General features: G+C 41.8%; 2 protein-coding genes across 3 annotated transcripts; one reads left to right on the top strand and one right to left on the bottom strand.

The window, feature by feature from the left end:
• Positions 1–150: 150 nt before the first annotated feature.
• On the bottom strand, positions 151–8724 carry arg2 (arginase 2). Its single transcript, XM_030044946.1, has 8 exons — positions 8483–8724; positions 8294–8366; positions 3968–4142; positions 3517–3676; positions 2594–2688; positions 2398–2502; positions 1999–2135; positions 151–1193 (listed from the first exon to the last, which is right to left on the bottom strand). Exons 1-8 carry the CDS (start codon positions 8597–8599, stop codon positions 1006–1008), a joined length of 1050 nt encoding a protein of 349 aa, XP_029900806.1. The 5' UTR covers positions 8600–8724; the 3' UTR covers positions 151–1005.
• A 1735-nt stretch (positions 8725–10459) lies between these two features.
• On the top strand, positions 10460–24051 carry rbm25a (RNA binding motif protein 25a). Of its 2 annotated transcripts, none has more exons than XM_030081725.1 (18): positions 10460–10640; positions 10904–11033; positions 11933–11982; positions 12296–12469; positions 12670–12727; positions 12953–13113; positions 13295–13489; positions 14281–14361; positions 18224–18504; positions 19728–19839; positions 19951–20040; positions 20620–20693; positions 20817–20967; positions 21615–22047; positions 22143–22447; positions 22759–22857; positions 22985–23032; positions 23573–24051. In XM_030081725.1, exons 2-18 carry the CDS (start codon positions 10928–10930, stop codon positions 23663–23665), a joined length of 2511 nt encoding a protein of 836 aa, XP_029937585.1. In that variant the 5' UTR covers positions 10460–10640; positions 10904–10927; the 3' UTR covers positions 23666–24051. The 2 variants fall into 2 exon arrangements, with proteins under 2 accessions (XP_029937585.1, XP_029937584.1); XM_030081724.1 differs by having other exon boundaries at positions 14278–14361.
• Positions 24052–24133: the final 82 nt, after the last annotated feature.

Raw genomic sequence — 24133 nt, 5'->3', positions numbered from 1 at the left:
ATGATTTTGTTGAACTAACTGCCATATTTTAAAAAAAAATCAAAATAGTGCATTGCTCAGTCACAAAAGCTTCACTTCATTCAAAATGAAAAACAAGCAGGAAGCAGGAAACGTTTGATTTGTTTTACACATGAACAAAATGCGACTGCATTTGCGGAAGACCAAAATATCAACTCTTTATTTCAAGGAAATTAGTCATTCAGTGGTCACATCAAAGGCCAATGTAAAGATTCACACAAGCATTACCGTCCACGAGTTATTTTTTTCCCTGCCAGCATCTCAATTAGTCATCGTACAACAGGCCAACCCATCATAAATACGCTGCATATAAACACTTTTCAATCCAATTCATACTGATGTAGTCAGTAAATAATCATATATAATTAGCAAATACATACACATAGGTTCCTTGTCGAAATACAAAAGTCTAGAGAAAATACAGTAACCACAGCTGGTCCAAAAGTGCAAACACGTGATTTCTACAGTTCAACTGGCACAGCCACGTACAGGGGTGAGATTCTTGTCCAAGCAGGACTGTGGACACTTTTTTTTTTTTTTTTTTCAAATTCAGCTCTCTCTTACAGCTCTGTTACCTTTGAGGCGGGTAATGTGCGGCATCGATGCCTTTCTAACACTGATGTCATGACAGACATAAATATATATATATAACAGATTAAAATAACTTAGTATTGCTTTCATAGATCAATAGTATCCCCATCAATACTTAATTTGACACAGCTTTCAAAATTATGTCAAAAGTAGTAGTTTTGTCTCAGCAATGGAGCCTTCTTACCGCACATCTGTAAAGCCCTTCAGCAGGTTTTATGTATTCAGACAGCTAAGTTGTTACGCTACTACTACACAGCACAGAGATGAGAATAAAAACCTGACAACACCAGCTACTATTAGATTAAGTCTTTGCAGTCTTGCGTTCAAAACTGCGGAATGCTCAGGGATGAGAAAGTCCGTAGTGTGTGTGTGTGTGTGTGTGTGTGTGTGGAGCTCTCAGAGGCGGAGCTGCTCTGTGTCCTTGGCAGAGGGAATCTCCTCGAGGGTCGCGTGTGCTCCCAGTCTCGTCTGGCCCAGGGACGACGCGATGACGTCCACTGCTAGAGCGGCGGTGGCCTCCACGGCCTCGCGGCTGGCCCCCAGGACGGGGTTTACCTCCACCAGGTCCATAGCAGACAGCAGCCCTGTACACGAATACAATCACAGACAAAAATACAAGAACTGAGCACCTAAGTTCAGATACTGGTCCTTTAAACTAGAAAGGAAACATCTAATAACACTAAACCACTTAAAGACAACAAGTTATCAATTGGAGGTGTATTTCTCTTATTCCTAATATTATAACATGGACCGTAGCCTCAATAGACCATAGTGTAATGCATCCACGTTTCCTTACGCATATGTAACCTACAGCAGAATACAACTAGTCCAGGCTTGTTCTTTGAGTGTTTTTAGGGACTTCCAGAAAATGAGGGAAATCAGTAAATGAAGTAAGACTAGACGAGGCTGGTTGAGACAATGTGGGTAGACCAAAAAAGTGAATCATGACACTAAATCTTCTTTTTATCAGTGACAAGCAGTGGCGTAAGAGTATTTTAGGGTGGAAAAAGCCTTTAAGGCCCGTATGGAAGCAGTGATCTCAGCTGCCAAATCTCCGAAAACATCTAAGCTGTTATGTAATCATTCCTGGGAAGAATTCCTGTTGTCATGTTACCGCATCTCCCTACCAATGCGTGCACGTAATGGTGGTAAAACGAAACACACCCCTCTGTTACAGTCACTGGGAGTCACTGTGGAAAAAAGTGTTCACTCAGTTCCTAAAAATAAAAAAGCAGAACTTTTTTCTTGGTGTTATGTTACACGGGTTCTGCGTACTGTAGCTCAAACTGCCGCGACTCTGGGACGAACATGGGTTGATAAGGGAGAAACAAAACAACACACAAAAAGATAAATTCAATGTGTTTCTGTCATTTCCCCCGTCACCCGTACCTGTGTTATGGATTTCCTCTGGGATGTAGATTCCCTCCCTGTAGGTCAGACCTCCGTTCACTGGCGTTCCTGTGGCCGGAGCCAGAGACGGGTCGAACGCATCGATGTCAAAGCTCAGGTGGATCGGTCGCTGTTTTCTGTTCAAGTGCGTGAGAAAGAAATCGTGGACCTTTAACTTACATGCAAAAAAATACTAAAAAAATAGATTCACATTGCATTTTTGTTACTGTCTCAAGTGCTGTAATATGAACAGGTTGAACAGGTTGAATAGGTTTTCACTATCATCACTATCATGTCTGTTATGGCCTATTACATAACACAGAATGGCAAGACTAGGTAACAGTTGTGTTAAAAAATAACCACACTGTAACTTAAAGATGTGAATTCCTTTCAACACACCTTGCCAGCAGATGGTCAAGAGTGACTTCCATGACCCGTTGGATGCCAAGTCGGTCAATATCCCTCATGGAGAAGTACTGGATCCCCAGGTTCTTCAGGATGCAGCTGTAACAAACAAAATACATAAACATAAAGAACTGTTTTCATGGCGCTACCTTGAAAACCTGAATGAAAATGAATGATGGTGTTTCCTCACAGCTCGCCGGGGTCAACATCCCGCAGCCCGATGTACACCAGGTCCCGGGAGGAGAGGAATGGCTTCATCCAGGAGAACCCTGGGATATCTGGCATCTGCGGTGGATGGTTTTGAAAAGAGGAAGTGAGTATTGTGGCAGAGGGAAAAGACTGGAATTTAGTGTTGGGTGAGGTCTGGACTTTGGTATGCAGGCCTCTGGGCTTTTGAAAGCCGTGCAAAAGGAACTTGGGTTGTCCAAATTACTAACATCGTCGACATAAAAACATATAATCACATTTTCATGCAGTATATTACATCTGGAAGTTTTTATTTTAAACGTTTATTGTTACTATTTAAAATTTCTGTGAACTACGTGGTCAGTCATCTCAAGACAAATTAAAAATTATTACTTCAAAAGAACTTACCAATGTCTAAAATGTGTTTACACCATGGTTAAAACTGTATATTGCACACGTAGTTCGGCTCAGGTTTAATCACTGTTCTAAATTCATCCGCTGCCCAACTTGCAACCATGGCAACATTGAAGAGCACAGCTGTCAAAGCTCGTTATCAGCTGCAGCAGCACATTTGAGTTATGGACTTGGTGAAATAATTATTCTCTGTCATGACAATGGGAAGCTCTTGCCTTTTGCTTTGCTTTGCCTTTTGTTTTTGAGTGCAAAACTTTCGCCAAAATTCAGTACATGCTTTTATTTTATAAAGGGATTAAACAGGATAATCAAGTTGCGGGTGTGAGTTTAACGGTTTTAAGGCACCAAACACCTTGTTTGGTGTCGTTGATTAACCCTTACTTAACAGATCCACTTTATGCCATTTGTTTGCTTCTTACTGATCGGCACAAGGGGGAGACATTTATGGTGCAGGAGCATATTTATTACTGTGGTTATTCTAATTTAATGGAGTATTGAGTGTGTTTTCTTTACCTTGTCTTGCAGCTCCTTGAGCATGAATGCCACCGACTGACCGTGGAGGTTCCCTGAGGGCGAAGTCAGGGGTGTATTCACATCTGCATGAGCATCCACCCAGATAAGACACAGGTCGGGACACTGCTGGGCATGGCCCGCCACTGATCCAATAGCCAGGCTATGAAGGGACAACATGAGGCTTATAAATACATAATATTTATTTCTGTAAAATGTCCTGCAAAAGGCAATTTTCACAACAGGCCAAAATAATTTAACAAAGTACTATAATCCTGACAGTGTACATGGTCCCACCCAGCCTTGAGTGTGCAAATATGTAAAACAACATGCAAAACACATGCAAAATACAAGTTCAGGGCACAAGTGATGTAACAGGGGGTGGAGCTGCTGGTACATTATCTTCTCTCAAACACAATGAGGACCCAGCCTTTGCATGTTGCATGTGTGTTACCTGTGATCTCCCCCAAGCATGACAAGGGTGTGTCCCGCACCGACAGCGCTGCTCACAGCGCCCGACAGCAGCTTGTTGGCTGTCCCGACTGTGCGAGGGAAAGGCACATGCATGAAGGGTTCATCCTTCTCCAGGCGGGGGAAGCTGAGGTCGCCGAAGTCATGGACAGGGTAGTCTGAAAAACCAAACAGAAAACTGGTATGAACCCAGGCAATTTACATTTAGCGCTCTTTAGGCGTTTAGCTGAGACTTGTGTTTGGTGCAGATTACAAAGAGTGCCTTCATGTCAGTGTCCCTCAGTGTTTTGCTGAAGGATCTGACATGACACACGTCTGTTGATGGGTACACACTGGCTGCACCCTCCAATCTGTTGGTTATAGGATGGTAGGGTTGGGCGATACACATCAATACTTTGATATGAGATTAGATATCACAGGGATTTGGTATATTGTTATGTGGAACTATGGAATAAATGTTGTCTTTTCCTAGGTTTAAAGGCCACATTACAGTGAAGGGATGCTATTTTCTGAACTTATCATACTAGTCTAGCAGTTCTATTTTTTGCCTCTACTTGTCCACGGTAATAGTGATGTTATGATGATATTTTCCAACTCTTTAGGCCAATTACTGATAGCAGTATCGATATATGCCTGTATTTGTTTCCACCTAATTGCAGAAAAGGTCAAGTCTCTCCTGCAGTGAAATTAACATTTTATTATGCCTGCTCTTATTGTGAAGGCCCACTGGAAGATTCAGACATAAAACACGCTGCTTTTCAAAATGTACACGTTCACTGGGCAAAAATATAGAAAACTACTTCAACTTGGGTTATGTAAAAGATGCCACAGTGATTTTCTTTAAAACACAATCGCAAGAATCATCCTATTTAAACAGGCTTAGATGATGCTCTCTCTGACAATCCTGACAACAGCCACAACCAGGGACAATTTCACATATCAACTTGTCGCATTGGCAGAAATTTTCATTTAGGGCTGATATGATATTTCATTTTAAAGCTGATACTGACTGATACCGATGATGTGCTGATATTATCGTGCATCCCGAGATGATTTATCAAAAATCTCTTATGAAAGCACCAGTAAATCAAGTATAAATCCATCAACACAATATCGATTTCTAGGTAATTTTTCATTTTGTCTATATTGCCCTATCTCTAACCAAACTGTATTTGAGGTAGGTGCAAATTTTAGATAAACACCCTACATAACCTCTGTCCTCTATATGCAACTTTAACCTGGATCCCTTCACCTTGCAGACTACTGATGCTTAGTCATTAAACACCGGTGGAACATTGGTGACGGTGCACTTTCCACTCGCTCCATTTCCCGCTTGTGCTCAGGTTTCCGCCTGGGCTCATCACCCTGCTCTAAATGGCTGAAGGAGTAAAGACTGAAAAATTTCCACTTAGTTTGGACACGGACCACGCAGTAAACAAGTGATGTGATCCGCCATACTGGGGGCTCGTCTGGCAATGTGAGCCAGGATGGCAGTGTAGCATTACTCTGCTGATCTAAGGGGAACCAATGTGGCACCTCTGTCCCAGGACAGGAATAGCCCTTGAATAGTCCTAAACCCTCAGGAGCATCTGTTGCGGGACAATTCAAAAGGCTGGGGCCTCACTTGTGTTCCACTTCAACACAACATGCAACAACTTTACAGCTGATGAAAGGTTGGATTTCAGTGATTAAAACACAACAAATAAAAACAGGTTGACTATTTTTTCAGTGAAATATTCTGAATATGATTTAAAAAAAACAAAACAAAAAAAACTACTCTATGGTAGAGCTGAACTGAGCCGAAGCTTGAGGCAGCGTTCAGATTGCAAAGTGTTACGAGATCATGATATTTAAGTGAGGGGGTCAGTTTCATTCCTTGGGCTCAGCTGGTGAGATGGTAGCCATGACTCCTGATACTTAATATCATTTATCACTGGTGCCAAATTGACATCTGGCCATCAAGGAGACTGGTTGTAGTAAAGTCACTACCTCCCACCTCAGCAGACCCAGGACATTTCTAAAAAAAAAAAAAAAAACATTTCATTTTAAACTAAAAAGTTTCCAGAAGACATTGCATATGGCCAATGCCAATATAACATTAAAAATTAAGAACTTTCAAAACTGAATGTATACCATTTGCATTGCAAAATATGGCACCCACTCCTATAAAATGTCTGGTAACATGAAAGCAATAGTTGCTGTGGATTTTTTACAATTCAGATCTGCGTGGAAAAAGCAAAACCTTGGATTACACATCAGGAGCATGTGTGCAGTTCTCCTCTGGAACTCAGTAGTAACTTTTCCAGATGTTAGCTCCACTTGTAGGCTGACTGCAGTTACAGTATTTATAATTTGTCTGTGAGGGGCGGTGAAGCAGGCTAAAATCTTCCCTGACTTATAATTAGTTCTCTGGAAGCAAAAAATAAATTAGGACATTCATTCAAAATTGATTTTTAACACCAAAAATATCCATTTTCTTCCTATGTGCTTTAAAAAAACATATCCAAAATATAGTTTGGCCATTGAAAATGTATTTTAAATGTATGTCACCTATGTACAAACACATATAGGACATATTGCGAAATATAACCTGAGGCAAGCTGTTGCAGGTAATAGGCTGCTCTGGTAATGGGTACGGTATGTTCTGATTATCTGATGGCATTCATTTGCTGCACATTATGTGCATGCCTGCACACAATGATAAAGCTCTGGCTTCCCTCCAGAGTTTTTAAGTATGTCAGATGACATAACAAAAAAAAAAAAAAAAAAAAAAAAAAAAATATCTCCTAGTAATAGCTAGGATTGGTCTGTGAGAGTAAGTGGTGGCTGTCTATGTTTATGTCATGCTCATTATGACTGGGAGCAGACACGCTAGGATTACATGGCACAAGCACACATGCCCAGTGTGTCAGCTGAGGTCTGCCCCGCCCCGCCCCTCCCACGCTGCCCTGGTCAGAGGACGTGCAAAACGAGCCTGGTGCGTGGGATGCTGATTCAAACCGAGAGTAACTAACATGCCTGTATTATGACACATGACTCATTCATTGTTATGTCCACTCTAACCAGCACCGACATGACAGTGTCTTTCTGTCCTGTGGTGACTCTCTAAAACGGCAGAACAGCAGAAATTCATTCATTCATTCATTCATTTTCCAAACTGCTTAGGCTATCCCAATTAGGGTCGCCGATCCGCCCAATGAGCACTACTGAAAAATTAAACAATACATTTACTGAAGTATTTTTATTTGTACTTATTTTATTTTATAATTATGTGTATCAAATTGTGCTCAAGTAAATGATCTTATAATATTTTGTAGCCTATAATTTTTGGAGCATTTTGGTCTAATTATATTATTCCTATGATATTGATATAGAGTGTCCAATAGCATAAGAGTGAGTTTATAGTGGCATTATTATATTTTTTAATTTTTTTTTAATCCACTATGGTCATCACTGCTATCACTCCAGTAGTTTTCCATGTTATAAAGGACAGCAGCGTGTTTTTTTTTTGTTTTGTTTTGTTTTTTTTTACCCTCCTTGCTCTCTTTTGTGAAACTCTCCGTTGCTTAGGTGTGGAATTTCTTTTACACAAGGCCGATTCCGGTGAGTCACAGGATTATTTCCGCATGTGGTGTCATCTTTCACATTGAGTGCAGCCACAGTTGGCCATAGGCCTTCCCCTATATACAGTAATAAAGTGTGTAAAGCAGTGCAGCTCACTGCAGTGACGACAGAGGGTGGAAAAAAAAAAAAAAAAAATCACCCATCCTGTTCATGCGCCCTCACGAACATGTGGCCCAGAAAAGAGCCGCTAAACAACACATGTGTTTCCGCAAAGGAGATAAAAATAACTTAAATACACACGTAGGTGTTTACAGTATGTCTGTGCTGCCAAATTACGAATAGTTTAAAATATTTCCCCTGTCTGGCATCACTAAAGTAGTCCGAGACACTTCACTGTAGCATCATTACAATAGTCTGTAGTTTTCCTGTGCGTATAAAAATATAGCCTATTATTAGTCTAACAATTTATTTAGATCTAGGGTCTCAGTGAGTGCGATCTTATTATTATCATTTTTTTTTAAATGTATAATCTGAATGAACAACAGCAGTGGCCAGTTTATAGCCAAGGTTATGTGTCGCTACCGGATGGACCGCATAGCTTTTTTTTACTTTGTGCCGATAATGATGTAACGGGCTGGCGGCTGTGTCCTCTGCCTTGTGCTACCCGGGCGGACCTGTAGGCTTCTTCCATCCATCGTTACATAACACAGTGTGTCCCAGCCTGCTCCATTATCCCTCCACGTACCTAAATTTGAGAGCCTCTCGATCAGCCCCGCATCTCTGATGACTTTAGGTCCATGCTCCACGCCTCTTCTTTTCTGTCAAAATTCAACAGAAACGTCAGTACCGTAGCAGCTTTATAGCCACGGCAGTAAACACAATGACAAGGCTGCACATTCACTGCACATTCAAATTCAAATAGACGAAAGCCTACCTGTCCCTTGGAAAATGGAGCGCCTAGGACAGCCACGGAGTGAGCTCTGCTTTGTTGGCAGGTGTGCTGAGACAGCTGAGTCCTGAGAAGACGAAACAGGGGTCCTCTCAAAGCCATTTCTTTACAAAAAAGAAAAGAAAATCAGAGTCACAACAAAAGCGTCTCCCAAAACGCAGAAGCGCGGAAAGTCTGATGAAAGCTACCGGGGATGTTGCGCTGGATGCTGAATGTGGCCGCGTTGCTTCGGGAGGGCGGTCTTATGCGCCCTGAGTTCGGCCTGCTTCATATTCATGAGCTGATCACAGGGCAGGATTACAGAGAATGGCACAGTTTTCCCACTCTCAAATTAACCAATTGAAAATCAGAAACTCTAATCGGACATTATGTTTGGACATTTGAGGCGTCGCCATGAGTCTCTAAAGCGCTATAAACTATTTATTATAAGCATTAACCTCCGGGCCATATTTAGTGTTCAGTTGAATGACACACCTTCGGGTTAGCCAATGGGAAATGGGGAAATTGGAAGGTTTGTTGTGTGTGGGCGTGACTTGGGGGGCCTTGACGTGGGCCAGCACACTGATTTGACATGATTGTTGTGAGGCGCTCCGGCCGTGTTGTCCATGCGGCCCGCGGAAATTTCCACGGCCGCGGCCAAGCGTGTGTCGATGGGCATGTTTACATTGAGTGCTGGCCTGGTTTTCTGTGTACATACTGCGGAGCCACGGCCAAAACACAGCGATCTGATTTCACCACCCATCTGTTGCCCAACATGGACGTCCCATTGTGCAACTGTAACCCTTCCCATGATTTCTTTCTTTTTTTTTTTTTTTTCTCCTATTGGCTGTTGGTGTTTTCTTTCTATCAATCATAAACCTATAAAGCTCTTTGAGGCCGTAAACACTGATTAAAGGAGATGAATAGGACTATCTTTTAGTATGAAATCGCGCTTACATAAAAAGTCAGGGGAGACTGTTTGATTATTGGACCACTTTCATTTTTTTTTTTTTTTTTTTCATTTATTTAAAGCAGCAGCATCGTGTATTACCATGTTTTTGATCTTGAGGAAGGCCGTTATTACATTGAAATTTGAAATATTACATTTTTTAAAAACATATTTAAAGACACATTTGTTACATTTCTCATTTCTTTTTCTTTTTCTTATGATGTTATTCCTCTTGAGAAATTGAGCATCTGCAACTGACCCATCATGTTTATGGATTCAGCGCCATCTGCGCCCTTCTCAGTGACCTAAGAAATGCATTTTCATGAACTAATATTGCCAAATTAGGACTTAAGGGGATTATTATTATTTTTTTTTTTTAGGCACAGTGCCTTGTATTTATTATTATTTCCCAGTAGTCGAGAATGAATGACAGTAAATACAGGGTTGAGATCTGCAATTTTTTCCTCTGGGATCAATAATAATAATAAATATAATAATAATAATAATAATAATAATATATTTTTTGTTTCTGATTCTGATTCTAATATGGTGCCATATGACATTTTGTATGACTTTTTTTTTTTTTTTTTAAACTAGTTTCAAGACTTCCAGTGATCAGCACCTCACTATAATTCTTGGTGTGCGTTTCTTTTCTATTATATATTATAAAGCAGAGGTAATACTCTTCACTCTAATATCAAATACAGTTTTTTTTTTTTTTTTTTTTTTTTTTTTTCCTCTACCTAGCTATATTTACAGACCAGTACAGCCTGGTGTGATCTTATGTAAAGCTGTAAGTGGGTCACAGGTGTATGTTTCGCCGGTGTAAGACCTTTTCATGATCCCGGTATGTCTGGGCGTGTCTGGATCCCCAATGGGACACCTGCCTCGCCTACACTTTTATTATTTACAGTCCGGACCAGACTCCTCGCCAGCAAAAAAAAAAAAAAAAAAAAAAAAAAAAAAAAATCACGATCTCTGGCGCCCCCACGTGGCTCAAAACGGCCAATGCGCCACACTGCGCCATCCCATGATGCATTTCGAGAAGAATAGGTTCCAGTTGTTAGTTGCTACACGTTTACTGCTAACGAACCGGTGACGATTCAAACGCCAACCTTTAAGTGTTTCTCTTGACCGTAGCGGTGCTTCATGGGCCTATATTTGGATAGCCGATAGGAAAATCTGCTTCTGGCCACACTTTACGCCTGAGTACAGGTGAGCGAAACTCTAGTGTGCCAGCTGCGGCTAGCGTTAACTAGCAAGGCCAAAAGAGTAGCCAGGTAACGCGGTAGCTAGTGTTAGCTAAGTTAGCTAACGTGGGGTATAGTGTGGACTTCATGGCCGGGCAGGGGTCCTAGTTTGGCTGCTAAGGGTTTAAATATTGACCGACACGGTGTGATGACTCTGATGATGTTATGCAGCCCTAAGCAGCGTTAACAGCCCTTTCTTTTGCTCTTCTCTCCACCTGTGTTTTCCAGGTTCTGCAGCAGGTATCGTGGAGGATGTCCTACCCACCTCACATCAACCGCCAGCAGATTGGCATCCCGCAGCTTCCCCCGAGGATCCCTCCTCCTCAGTATGCTGGGTTTCCCCCGGCGGTCCCGCCAGGTACTTAAGCTCCAGGGCGGTCAAATCTCTCCAAACCAGCCTGCAGATCATATGTTTGATTTGAGTCAGGAAAACTATCCTACACTCTTCATCGCCAAGTGTGCACCATGAGCCCTGGCATGCCAACAACACAAGCCAGGCAGAGGTGACAGTGAGAAAGAGGATGCAAGGCGACGTAATTTTGATTCACAGTCTGATTAGGGGAATGCATTAACAACCGACAGAGAAAGAGAAATATGTAGATGTAATACCATCTTAACCATCTGTAAATTGAATAGCGGTGGGTATCACCAGAGGCCCCACAATACAATATTATCACCATACATAAGTCATTATGTGATAGTATTGCAATATTGAATATTTTGCAGTATGCTGAGTATTGCGATTATATTGAGATTTATGTCTCTAGGGGAAAACTTAAGTAATTTTTAATTGCAGCACAATGGGACAGACTGACCAACACTATCAGAAAAAAACAGTCATAAATGCTGCATCCATTCTTGGTGGTACAATATCGATACTTGGTGTCCCTGTATTGATTTATTGATGTATTGATGCAATGTTATACTGCAGTGATTTTCCCTCACCCACCCCCTAAAGTTTAAATGCCTGAAATGGGCCAAGGGGGCACAATCTACCCAAAAAGGTCAAGATTCTTGATAAAACAGTCATTAGTAATGTAGATATGATGACTAAGCAGGTATAGGCAAATAATAGAACAGCCAGAACAGTGTAATAAGTCCAGAAATCCCAGGTGATATCTAGTTTCACATTGCAATATTGATATGATATCGATATGTGGCCTAGCCCCATGTAACAGTATCATAACTATCAGATATTGTCCTTGGTATTGCAGTGATTGTTTTTCTGAGTGGTGTTTTTTTTGTTTCCATTTTCAGGCACCCCCATGATCCCAGTTCACATGGGCATAATGACCCCCACACCCACAGTGAGTCAGAAACATGAGGTCTTACTGCATTCCAGTCGAAGGATTAGCCACTCTGCCTGATCTGTCATTCTTATACACTCTAGATATATTTTTGAGTCCAGTTCCAGTCATCTAGTCTGATTTTGATTCCAAGCACTCATTTCATTGACCCTTTAACTCAATTATTGTTGGCAGTTGAAGAAGAATTTGCCTTTTGTACTGCTGCAGTTATTTTAAGTTGCACCAACAAAATGCTTCAAATGTAAAAGTATGTAAATGTAAAATGACAGTGGGATTCGGTAGATGTATTTTATTTTCCCCCCTATTGTTGCAGGTCCTTGTCCCAACCACAGTCTCTGTAGCACAGAAGCCGGCAGCTCCCAAGAAAGACCCGGGCACCGTGAGATCAAAGGACGCAGACGACGGCAGCAGTGGCCCCACCACCACTGTGTTCGTCGGGAACATCTCTGAAAAGGCATCCGACATGTTGGTCAGACAGCTGCTAGCGGTGAGTTCACTGAACACGAGTAGGACGTGGAGCTTGACCTCTGTTTTAGTTGTCAGAGCTTGTAGGGAAAAGCAGTTTGTGGTATGATGCAGTGTCAGTAGTGGAGTAATGTTCAGATCTAAAATCTGACTTGGCTTTATGGTTTTGTTGAATGATGTCACATTAAATAATTCATTTTCCTTATTTTTTTCACACTGCAGAAATGTGGTATTGTACTCAGCTGGAAGAGGGTGCAGGGTGCTTCTGGGAAACTTCAAGGTAAAAACAAACAAGGCACAAGACATCTATATTGTCCCCCAGCAGTTGTCTCTTTACATGTCAGATTTTGCAGATAATTGAGGCCTCAGTTGGTACTTTAAAGCATTATAACACTTCCTACATTCAAAATCAGAAGTGCGTACTCGTCTGTTGTTACAGTTTTTTCCCTTTTCTTCTAAGTAATCAAGTCTTTTATGGAACATTTCTTGTCTTACCTCTCGGAAGCTTTTGGCTTCTGTGAGTACAAGGAGCCCGAGTCAACACTGCGAGCTCTCAGGCTCCTGCACGAGCTGCTGCTAGGTGACAAAAAGCTGCTGGTCAAGGTAGACGCCAAGACCAAGGCCCAGCTGGACGAGTGGAAGGCCAAGAAGAAGAGTGCCAATGGGGTATGTGTTCTTGCTAACCACTTGAATAACAGATGAGTTGAGCATGCCACTTAAGCGTATGGATTTCAAAATTCGTGTAACAGTTCTGTGAAAACCTGAAGATGCTGGCATGACTTTCTTTCTGTTTTGTTTTCTGTTCCCTCCCTCCAACCTTCACCCTCTTTTTGACTTCATGTTGTAGGGAGCAAGTGCAGGGTCAAAAAACGGGGACGAAGATGAGGAGGAGGTCCTTGATGAGGAAACCCAGCGTCGGGACCAGGTCGTGAAGGGGGCAATAGAAGTCCTTATCCGAGAGTATGCCAGTGAACTCAATGCTCCCTCGCAGGACTCTGACGGTCACCCTCGCAACAAAAAGCGCAAGGAGAAGAAAGAGGAGGTACTCTCTCGCATTTTGTGTGATGAGCCAAATCTGCTCATTCTAAATAAATCCCTTTTAACAGGAGAGATAGTCCTCCAATCAGTCAGTCTTGTAGTGTCACTTGATGGTCTAGAGAACGTTATGCTCTCTCCAGCTGTTCATACCTTACAGTGTGAACCTGGTAATCATTGATAAAGTGCGAGTAGGTTAATTGAACCACTCACTAATGACCATAATTACAAAATAGAGAAAATAGACCAGTAAATTCCACCCATCATAGCTGAAAGGACAGGCCTTGGAATGATGTCAGTGGCAAGTATAACGATGCAAATTGTCAAAAATTGCATGAACAAAATGGCGCTTTGTTTCCGGTATTCATACTTTGTGGTAATAATAGAATGACCCTTCTTTCTCAACATTTGAATAGACAGCTCAAAATGGTAAGACTGATATGAAAAACTGTGTAATTATCATAAACAGTGGGCATTGCTCTCATTGAAGGAGGACAGACAAGTTATAAAATGTTCAAACATATTTTAAACTGCCCAAAGTGTTATTACTCCTCTTAACTACTTTTGTGAATCCTCCTTCATGCTTATTGGAAAATCTTTGGTTACTTATATTAGAAATCCAGAGTAAAAAAAGTGGCATGTATCATTGACTTATAATGTGACTGGGATTATTTGCGTGATACGGTACCATCTTAAAGCTTATGATGTAGTAACCTTTTGCAGTATCTTATCTGTAGTAATTGCAGAGTACTTAGTGTGCTTGTGTCTTGTGTCTCTCTCTCTCCTCTGTGTCAGGAGGATATCAATGCCATGGAGATGGAGGATGACAAGAGAGACTTGATTTCCAGAGAGATTAGTAAATTCCGTGACACACACAAGGTAATGTATTTAACTGCTCCTATTACTCTCAAATTAGGTTTTGGAGGAAACTACTCCACATTGTGTAGTTTGAACATCCTCAACAGCAACAGGAGCTGCATTTCGTATAATTAATGGATGTAATGCCTCCATACGACTATTCTCAGTTACTGTCAACTATAGTTTAGATGTTGTCTATTCATACACAGATTAGTCAATGAAATTCAAACAATAAAGGGACTGGATGCGATTGGTATCAGTTGAAACATTTCATAGTACCTTTTTAAAGCGTAAAACTGTTCAGCCATTCATTGATGGCTGTAGTTCAATATTTCCAAAATGGCTAAGAGTTATCACTGTTCATGATACTGATTTGAGACTAAAAGGTTTACCTCAGCTCAAGCTAAATTCATCACACAAAGTGCATGGACGTAATGTTAAATTCACTTTAAAGCTAATCTATTGATTAAACCCCACCAATATGGTAGAGTTCATTTGGTGACTAGAGCAAGATGAATCTCAGAGCTTTGGAAAAAGTTGCGAGGATAGGATGTAAGTATGAGCTCAATTTCTTATTTACACATTTCGGGCGCTCCCTTCTGGAGGTTTGCAAAGGGGCAACTGGCTCTCAGTTAATTTCTGCTGGCCGACAAGGTTTATCGTAACATGGTGCCTTTTGGTTCAGTTTCTGCACCAAGTTTTGGTGCTAATATTCTTCTTAAGGTATGAGCTTGTATTGCAACCTTCAAACTATTTTCTTGTATTTGTGGGTTTTTATTGAGGAGATGGATTAGTTGAGTATGGTCTGGTCCCATTTAGAAAATAAGCAGTGATTAAAACACTGAAAACATGGGTCTGTCAGAAGGCCATGGAGCTCAGTGAACCTCTGCAGGTCCTCAGATGGTAAATGCTGTGTTTTGAGGAACACACACAGAAACTGAATGAGCCTAACCACTGCAGTAGTTTGAACTGCAGCCTGTAAAGTTGCTAAAGCAGGGAGCGCCCCTCCACAGCACTCTGCGTTCTGAAGACTAAATAAGGTAAGGCCTTGTTGTATTTGTTTGTTTTTTCACTTTTCTTGTCTTGTATTACTTGTATTTCCCTCCTTTTTGTTGCTTTTTTTTTTTGTTTATATCTCATTTTTCAGTTCAGTGTCTAGAGTGAACCCCTCCTCCCATTTCTGTAGCGTACCAGTTAGAGGATACTGAGATATATATTGGCATACGGGTGAATCATAGTGACGTTTTTGCCTGTTAGTCAAAAGCTGCAGGACTAGACGTGTCAAACCTGTGGCAGTAAACCAATTTTCACCTCATTGGAACAATAGAATCAGAGGTAAGTGCAGCATAGCCAAGGTGTTTTTTAGACTGCATACTTCACAGATTTGCTGAAATATTAGACTTGGGTTAAATCAGTAACAGGTCAATATAATTAATAACAGAAACTTTAGACAGTTTTGAAGTCAGTTTAGTATAGTTTTCTGTGATTGACAGCTCGTCAGATGCTAGCTGATGTTTCCTGATGTGGTAAGCAAAGCACTGCCCTAAAAGTAGGATAAAACAAATGCTAAGGCAGTTTGGACAGCCCTCTTGCTGAGACCTATTTCCTCCCTCTCCTCCTTTCCTTTGTGTCCACTCAACAGGCATTAGACCCACATTTCAACACGGTAATGTGAATGTTGTTAACCACCTATAAGATGTACGGCAGTTACAGTAACAGCTGGAGGAAATTTGTTGAATCTGTAAAAGAGTTGTTTGAACTGTGGGCCTAATTCTGTTTAGTTTTTTTTTTTTTTTTTTTTTTTTTTTGGTTTGGTTTGGGTTTTTTTGTACCATTTGTTGGGTTGGAGAGGCCTGATAGACACCAGAAGACAGCCTACAGGTAAGACTGCTTCAGTAATTTAATTTCCTTGTGACAACATGGAATACAGTGTCTGATTTGTTTGGACCATCAAGTTGTTGTTGTTGTTGTGTATGTGGATGAACTGTTGAGATTTAAACGGGTATCACTCAGAGATGTTTTCTCTTTATTTTGTCTGTACATTTGACCTGCTTTTCCTCCCAAACTTAGTCTGTAGGATGTGTAGGGGCAGAGAGGCGCTGAAGCCATAGCTCATCACCTGTAAGTTGCACACCACTAGCTTGAAAAGGATCATCCTGTGTAGACGCAGCCATGACTTTTTATGGTAATTGTTGAGAAAGAGGCTAAATGGTTAATATTCAGTATTTATTTAGATCTGCTTTGAAAAAGCACACATGATTTCAGTGATGTTGGTTCCAAATCGTTCATACTGAAGGAAAGGTGCTTAGCAGAATCTGTGGCTTCCACATCCAGTTGCATGTCAGACAAAATAAGGCTGTTTTTTTTTTTTTTTTTTTTTTTTTAAATCTTTGCAGTGAAATGTAAACTGGATTAGAAGCAGTATGTACATGTACTGCAACTGTAATACTTAGAAGTGTCATAATATGACCTCCACACCCTCCTCAAAATCGTGTAACCCTGTTTCCAGGGTCTGCCACTGAGTTGTTTACTGAGCTGCCATACTGCTGCAGTGGATTTGCACCAGAGCAGAGTCTCTTGCTCTGCCCCCTGCATCTCAGATGTCCATGTAAAAAACACATGGGACCTGATTATGTAATTCACTTAGTAAGACCGTTTGCTATGTACAGCTTGGACTCACCCTAATCCATTTAGTACTGTTAGGTAAGACCACACCAGGAAATTATGAAGTGGTGATCTTAAGTGTATAGTTAGACCCGTCTTGAACTTGTTGACCTACAGGTTGGCCTTGGCTTGTATTTATGACACATGTGCCTTTTAACATATGCCACTTGGTGGAAACCTAGAGTAATATAAAGCCAAAGTGCCTTATGTGACCCCAGGTGCATTTTTAGCACGAGTGGCCCAGTTGGAATTGAATTCCATAACTCAGGCGAGGTTAACGTTGTGCTGTATGTGTTGAGCTCTACGTGAATACTTTACTTAATGTGCGCTAAAGTCAGGACATGACTCTGCAGTGAATGCTGGGAAGTACTTTTTATTTGGTGGCGGTGCTATGGTGTAAGTAAACCACTTCCAGTTAAACATTTTCCATTGTCAGCATATCTCTTGTATAAATTCAATCTCTTTTTTTCTGCCTTTGCTGATTTTTTTTTTTTTTTTTTTTTTTTTTTTTTTGACTGTCAGCTTATTACATCAGAGCAAGATCTCAGAACCTCAAAGAGCACGTAGCAACAGCAGAGGACAAGTTGACTTGTTAGATAATGTGGGAAATTCATCACTACTAGTATATGTACTAAATGGGAGGACTTAATGCTGGGGCCAGGACAGGAAATTACATTTTTATCCACAGTCCACAATGGCTGGTGAATCCCTAGCCACTTCCATTAAAGCAAAATGATAAAATAAATTTTAGGATCAACAATGGGTGATAATTTACAAAAGTGGATCGCAGAATATAAAAAATATCATCATTTTTCTGGTGTAGCTTTGATTCCTGCTGTAACCTTTACATCATCCCAGAGTGCTCCCCATTTTTCAGTACCTTTCAAGATTGACCTGCAGTTTAAGTCTGTTGCCTGTTGGTAAATAGCTTCTGAACTGAGCAGCATCTATATTAAACCCACTCAAGCACAGGACCACTCTTCCTGGATGAAACACCAGGGCTCTTAGACGACTTCCTTACTCCTCAATGCAGTGAGTTGCAGCAGTATGTGAGCATGGCTGGATCAGGGACCGTAAAACACCTGACACTTGATTATCATGTTGATTTGTGCACGTCAGCAGATTTCTGAAGTGTCTTCTAATTGATTTTTTTTTTCTTTTTTAAATATTACCAACCAATTAACACGCTGTCCCCTCTCTTCCTGTTGGGCCCCTGCAGAAGCTGGAGGAGGAGAAAGGAAAGAAAGAAAAGGAACGGCTGGAACTCGAGAGGGAAAGGAGAGAGAGGGACAAAGAGCGTGAACGAGAGAGGGAGCGCCGCGACCGCGAGAAGGAGAAGGAAAGGGAGAGGGAGAGGGAAAGAGACAAGGAGCGGGAAAGAGACAGAGATCGCGACCGGGAACGTGACAGAGACCGTGAGCGAGAGCGGACGAAGGAGCGGGAGAGGGAGCGTGAAAGGGACAGGAGTCGCGACGTCAGCGAAGACCGCAGCAGATCAAGGTCAGTAAGATGAGACTAATGTCATACTTGATTTATCCCCATCCCCCCCCAGCGGCCATAGCTTGCAAAAAAACCTCTTGTCACTTTGCCATCTCTGTGGAGGTCATGGCCAGCTACAGAAAAACACCACTGGAGCTGGTTGGGATTTAGTGATTAGTTCAAGGACACTTCAGCAGAGGGATGCTTGCTGACACAGGGTCTTGAACTGCAGTCCTTCAACTGAAATATGTTCTCTTTAACCTCTTCAGGCCAACCTACTTCCCTAAGAAGTTTTAATAACTGGTAATAGGTAGTAACGATTACTAGTTCAGCTTACAGCCTTGAGGAGTTCAGCTGTCAGCATAAATAAGTAAGTCCTCATCCACGGTCAGTCTTTCACTGTCACTAGTGATCTTGCTTTTCGGTTTAATAGCTGTATGGTTAATCTTCCATTTATGTCTGTCAGCCTTTTAAACATGACGTCTGAGCTGATCACATACACGCACCACAGATGTTTTTGCACAAAATTTGAGTGAGTGATGCATCTTTGTACTTTATTGCAGAGTTAAACACGTTTTTTTTCTTGATGGGGATTCTGTAGCTTAAGGTCAAAATTTTGAATTCAAACCAGTCATCTCAGACAGCACTAGTACGATGGTGTGATATATTTGTGCTATTTTCACACCGGTGTTGATTTCCTGACACTGTTTACTCCAGCATTACCAAATTGCTTCACTAGAAGGCACCAAAGCCTTCCTTGTATCCCAAAAGTCTCTCTCAGAACATGAACAGTACGATGATGTCAATTTTCACACGGATCTGCTCAAGGTGCTGTAGCTCTTTAAACATTTTAGATCAAAAAATCTGTTTTTCACAGCCTGTAGGGCGAGCTCCTACGCCACATTAAGTATTGTTAAGTTGTATGTGTATTTTTCACACATACCCCCTAGGGTAGCATGATGCAGTTTGGGTTGAAAGTCTGCATGACGTTCCTTTCAGTTCAAAACAATGGTATTGACTCTGAGGAGAATATAACACAGATGTTGACCCTAAGACCTTTTGCCTCTGGTGACACCTGTCATCTGTTGACCCCTGTCATCACCCCGATAGGGCCAAAGGAACAGCACGGACCACCACAGAAATAAGTCCATGCATTTTTTTCCCACTTTTCTTGATACATTTTCTTCACATGGCTGATTTAAATTTACACAAGAATAAGTCTAATAGCCCTGTGTCTCCTGCAGAGAGAGGACAAGAGATGATAAGAAACGAGACCGTGAAGAAGATGAGGAGGACGTGTACGAACGGAGGAGACTCGAGAGGAGGCTTAGGGACAAGGAGGCCGCTTACCAGGAGGTACATTCAGCACCCGCCATGTCATACTCCTACTCAAGCTGAACAACACAGTTGACTGTTGTGTATGATGGATGCAGTATGGGTTAAATTAGTTTTTCATGTCTTCTAAAGCGCCTCAAAAACTGGGAGATCCGGGAGAGGAAGAAGGCACGCGACTACAGCAAAGAAACGGAGAGGGAGGATGAGAGGCGGCGTGAAATGGTAAATATGAATTCATATCCGATCTGGATCAGACTGTGCTTGTAAATATTTCTTAGCATTTGTTTTAGTCTATTTAGAGTCTCAAATTGGCGGCGGTGGCCACACAGGACAATAAAATCAATACCAGTGAGTTAAGACTCACACGAGGAAGCAATAGAGAATCACCTGATCATGCTTTTCTCTTCCTGGAAACTTAATCTACATTTTCTTGAGGCAGTGAACTCCCCCCTACTTTGCACTGCAAGCAATTTAAAACAAACACTGTTTACAATACTCTTTGATCCAAGTGGTATGAATACACTTTCCTCGAACTATTTGTTAATGAGATAAATTAAGATAGGAAACCTTACTGATCCCTGTGGAGATAGTAATAAGGTGCAAGATTGAAAAAGAAAAAGTATAAGCACATAAGTAGAACATAAACAAAAACAATAGATCTAATCAATTTTTTAAAATGTAGTTGCCTAAAAAATTAGCAAGCTATGGATTGCTATGGATTTGCCTACATTTTTTTTATGTTTGTCTTGATTCCTGGATTGATGATGGATATACTAAATATTACTTAATGTTTAATTTCAGATGAAAGAAGCCAAAAGACTGAAGGAATTCCTTGAAGATTATGATGATGACAGAGATGACCCAAAATACTACAGGTGATATTCTTAATGCAAATTTGAAAGGATTGGATATATACCGTTTTTTTTTTTCTTTATTGTTATTATTGTTTTTGTGTGTGTGTTAGTTATTACTTGACTTTTTCTCAATCTCAACACCAGGGGCAGCGCTTTGCAGAAGCGGCTTCGTGACCGAGAAAAGGAGACAGAATTAGATGAACGAGACCGGAAGAGGGAGAAGGAGGAGCTGGAGGAGATCAGGCAGAGGCTTCTAGCTGAGGGTCACCCCGACCCCGATGCTGAGCTGCAGAGGGTGAGTCCACCTGGGTCTTACGTAGAGTGGTGAACACGTCCGTGCCGTTTACAGCCGTTTCACCTTGTGGATTATGATTGTTTTTTTTTCCTCTGATCCGTTAGCTAGTACAGCCTTGATCCAAACAAGAAACCCCGGCACTGCTGTGTGATATACTGCACTACGTTATTTATTTTCCTCTTTATCCATCCGCCCTGAAGCCTTTAAGATGTGCAGATACTCCGACTAAAAAAAGAATACAGCCTTTCAACTGTTAAAGGGTGTTATCAAATATAACCCAGAATCCTTGGGATCTCTGAGAAAGAAATTGAATATTTTATCTGGAGGTGCTTGTGTATTTAGGACACAGAGGACGCTCCACTCCTCTCTGTCCTGCTGTTATGTAGGTGTAGGTGTGTGTGTGTGTGTGTGTGTGTGTGTGCGTGTGTGTGTTCGGGTTCGGTTAATAAGAGCAGAGGTGCACAAACTCCCAATTTTTTCTCTTTCCATGTTTTCCCATCTCTCTCTTAGTGTTGGATTAATCCAGTCTCATATTTTGTTAGTACATCTTGGTGTCTTCAGGCCCAAAAGAGGAATTCCTTGCATTTCTGAATGAACTTGTGAACATAATTTAACTGCATCATGCGATGGATTGTGTATTTGTGCAGATGGAGGAGGAGGCAGAGCGCCGTCGCCAGCCCCCACTGAAGCTTGATGCCGAGGAGGATGTGAATCAGGAGAAGGTCCACAGGGATCGGGACCGCGACCGCGACCGGGACCGCGACCGGGAGAAGAGAGGGTCAGGAAGGCAGCCTGAGCCAACGTCCCGTGCCGTTCAGCACCACTCGGAAGATGACGTGGAGGAAGGTGAGGATGATGAGTACCAAGATGGTGAAGACTCGCAAGACGCTAAGCCGCATCTAAAACCCACGTTGCGACCAATCACTACTGCTCCCTCGGTGTCCTCGGCCAGTGGGAATGTGACTCCAAACACACCTGGCAACGAGTCTCCCTGCGGCATCATCATCCCAGGCGAGAACTCTCCCGAGGTCCAGCCTGCTGAAGAACACCGGCCTAAAATTGGCCTCAGTCTCAAACTGGGTGAGTGCAGTGGCAAACTGGGAATTCACGGGGCTTTTTCTCAGCCCTCTTGCTTTGTGTCAGAATCAACTGGCTGTTTCGTTTTTCTGCTTTAGGTGCCACCAACAGTCCGAGCCAGCCCAACGCTGGTAAGCGCAAGAAGCTGGCGACCGTCGACAGCGTTTTCAACAAGTTTGACGACGAGGAGGCCGATGAGCAGCCTCGCAAAAGAAAACTGGTGCCCCTGGATTATGGAGACGACGACAAGAGTCTGGGACTGGATGGGGCAGAAATTTCAGGGGCCAAAGGCAGCATTAACACAGAAGAGAAACGCAAGCACATCAAGAGCCTCATTGAGAAGATCCCCACTGCCAGGCCTGAGCTCTTCTCCTATCCACTGGACTGGGCCATGGTTGATTCGGTAAAAAGAGTGGCAGCTCTGGATTTGCACTTATTTCGTAAAATAATTTTAGGATTCGATTGGGATTAGGAAAACACTTGATATCAAAAATTTGGAGACTTGAGTTGTTAAAATTGCTTCTCTTGTTGCAATAACTTAATTCATTACACTTGTTGGAAAAAATATTTTACATTTCTCGTGTGTTTGTTAGCCATTTCCTTAGCTGCCATCATGGATTTCCTGTATTTCAGGATGTTGTCATTTGGGTACATATTTGCTGTGATGATTATCAGTAGCTGAAAATTACGCTGTGCCACTTTCTCTTTCTGTAGACCCTGATGGATCGCCGCATCAGACCATGGATCAATAAGAAGATTATTGAATACATTGGCGAAGAGGAGGCCACACTGGTTGATTTTGTCTGTTCAAAGGTTGGATTTGACTCATCAGTTTGATAACTAGATCTTCAGACTTCATTGTGTTTGCCTCTTGAATTTTTTTGGCCAAGCTGTTTGGCATTTTGCTCACTCTAACTCAGGCTTGCTCCTTCCCCCCCAGGTGATGGCACACAGCACACCCCAGGGGATTCTCGATGATGTTGCTATGGTGAGTGGTTCTTGGTTGGATCGCAGGCCTAAACATTGGTTGTTGCTCTTTTTTTTTTTTGTTGTTCTACTCAAATTTCCCTTGAGGGCTTTACTAGAGCAGTCAGAATGCCATCGGTCAGGCATCTTGATGGCTCAGATTGTAAAAGTGCATACCAAGAACTCACAGTTTCCTGGATTTGAATCTGGCCTGGGAGCTTGGCCATCTGTGAGTCTCCTTTCTGTTGTAGTTTTGTTGTCGTCCTTTTCAATAAATAGAAAAAAAAAAAGATAAATGACAGTGGCACCGGCCCTCCTCACCAGTTTACCCACAAAGGTTTCAGTGACTTGATCCTGGCTCAGACCAGTATGGGATGTTTTTCGACATCCCTTAACCTGTCAAACCAGTCAAAACGCAAGAGTGAAGTCCACTAAAACATTGGCATCATTTTACCCCCCCACATTAAAATTGGATCACTTGTTTGGACATAATCTAATTAGCTTTCACTTTGCAAATCAGCTTCATTGCAATAAAGTTTCATTTTCATCCATTGCTCCACAGGTTCTAGATGAAGAAGCAGAAGTCTTCATAGTAAAAATGTGGAGGCTGTTGATATATGAAACAGAAGCCAAGAAGATCGGACTTGTGAAATAAAGACCAGATTTCCTGGGGGAAGACGGCCAGATTTTTGTCTCTGGCTCCTTCCTCATAAACAGTTGTACTACCCATGATAGTGGCCCGGCAGACTGTTCACATGGGCCCATACACCCCTCCATTCCATCAGCAAGGAGCTGCTGCCATGTGTGTGTTTGCAAGGGAGAGCTTGTGTCGTGAACAAGGTGTTTGCACAAGCTTATTGCATGATATCAGTTTTGTTGTATCGTTTCCTTTGTTGATGCTGTCGAGGCAAAAGCCAGAATTGCATTTTACCCATCTGTTCTCCAATACGTTGGACACAGTCTGCTTTGATTTACTGTTGTCATGTTGAGGCACTGCTCCGTTGTGTGAACTAATAAATAAAAATATTCCTTTTTAGAAAATTCAGACTCTTTCGTGATTATTATTTATTTAATCATCATAATACATTTGGTTGAATCTTCATTGCAAAACATACTATAGTGG

This window comes from Myripristis murdjan, chromosome 22, assembly GCF_902150065.1.
Source record: "Myripristis murdjan chromosome 22, fMyrMur1.1, whole genome shotgun sequence".
Taxonomy (NCBI): Eukaryota; Metazoa; Chordata; class Actinopteri; order Holocentriformes; family Holocentridae; genus Myripristis; species Myripristis murdjan.
The sequence above is the reverse complement of the archived record's forward strand: the minus strand, read 5'-3'. Positions and strand labels throughout refer to the sequence as shown.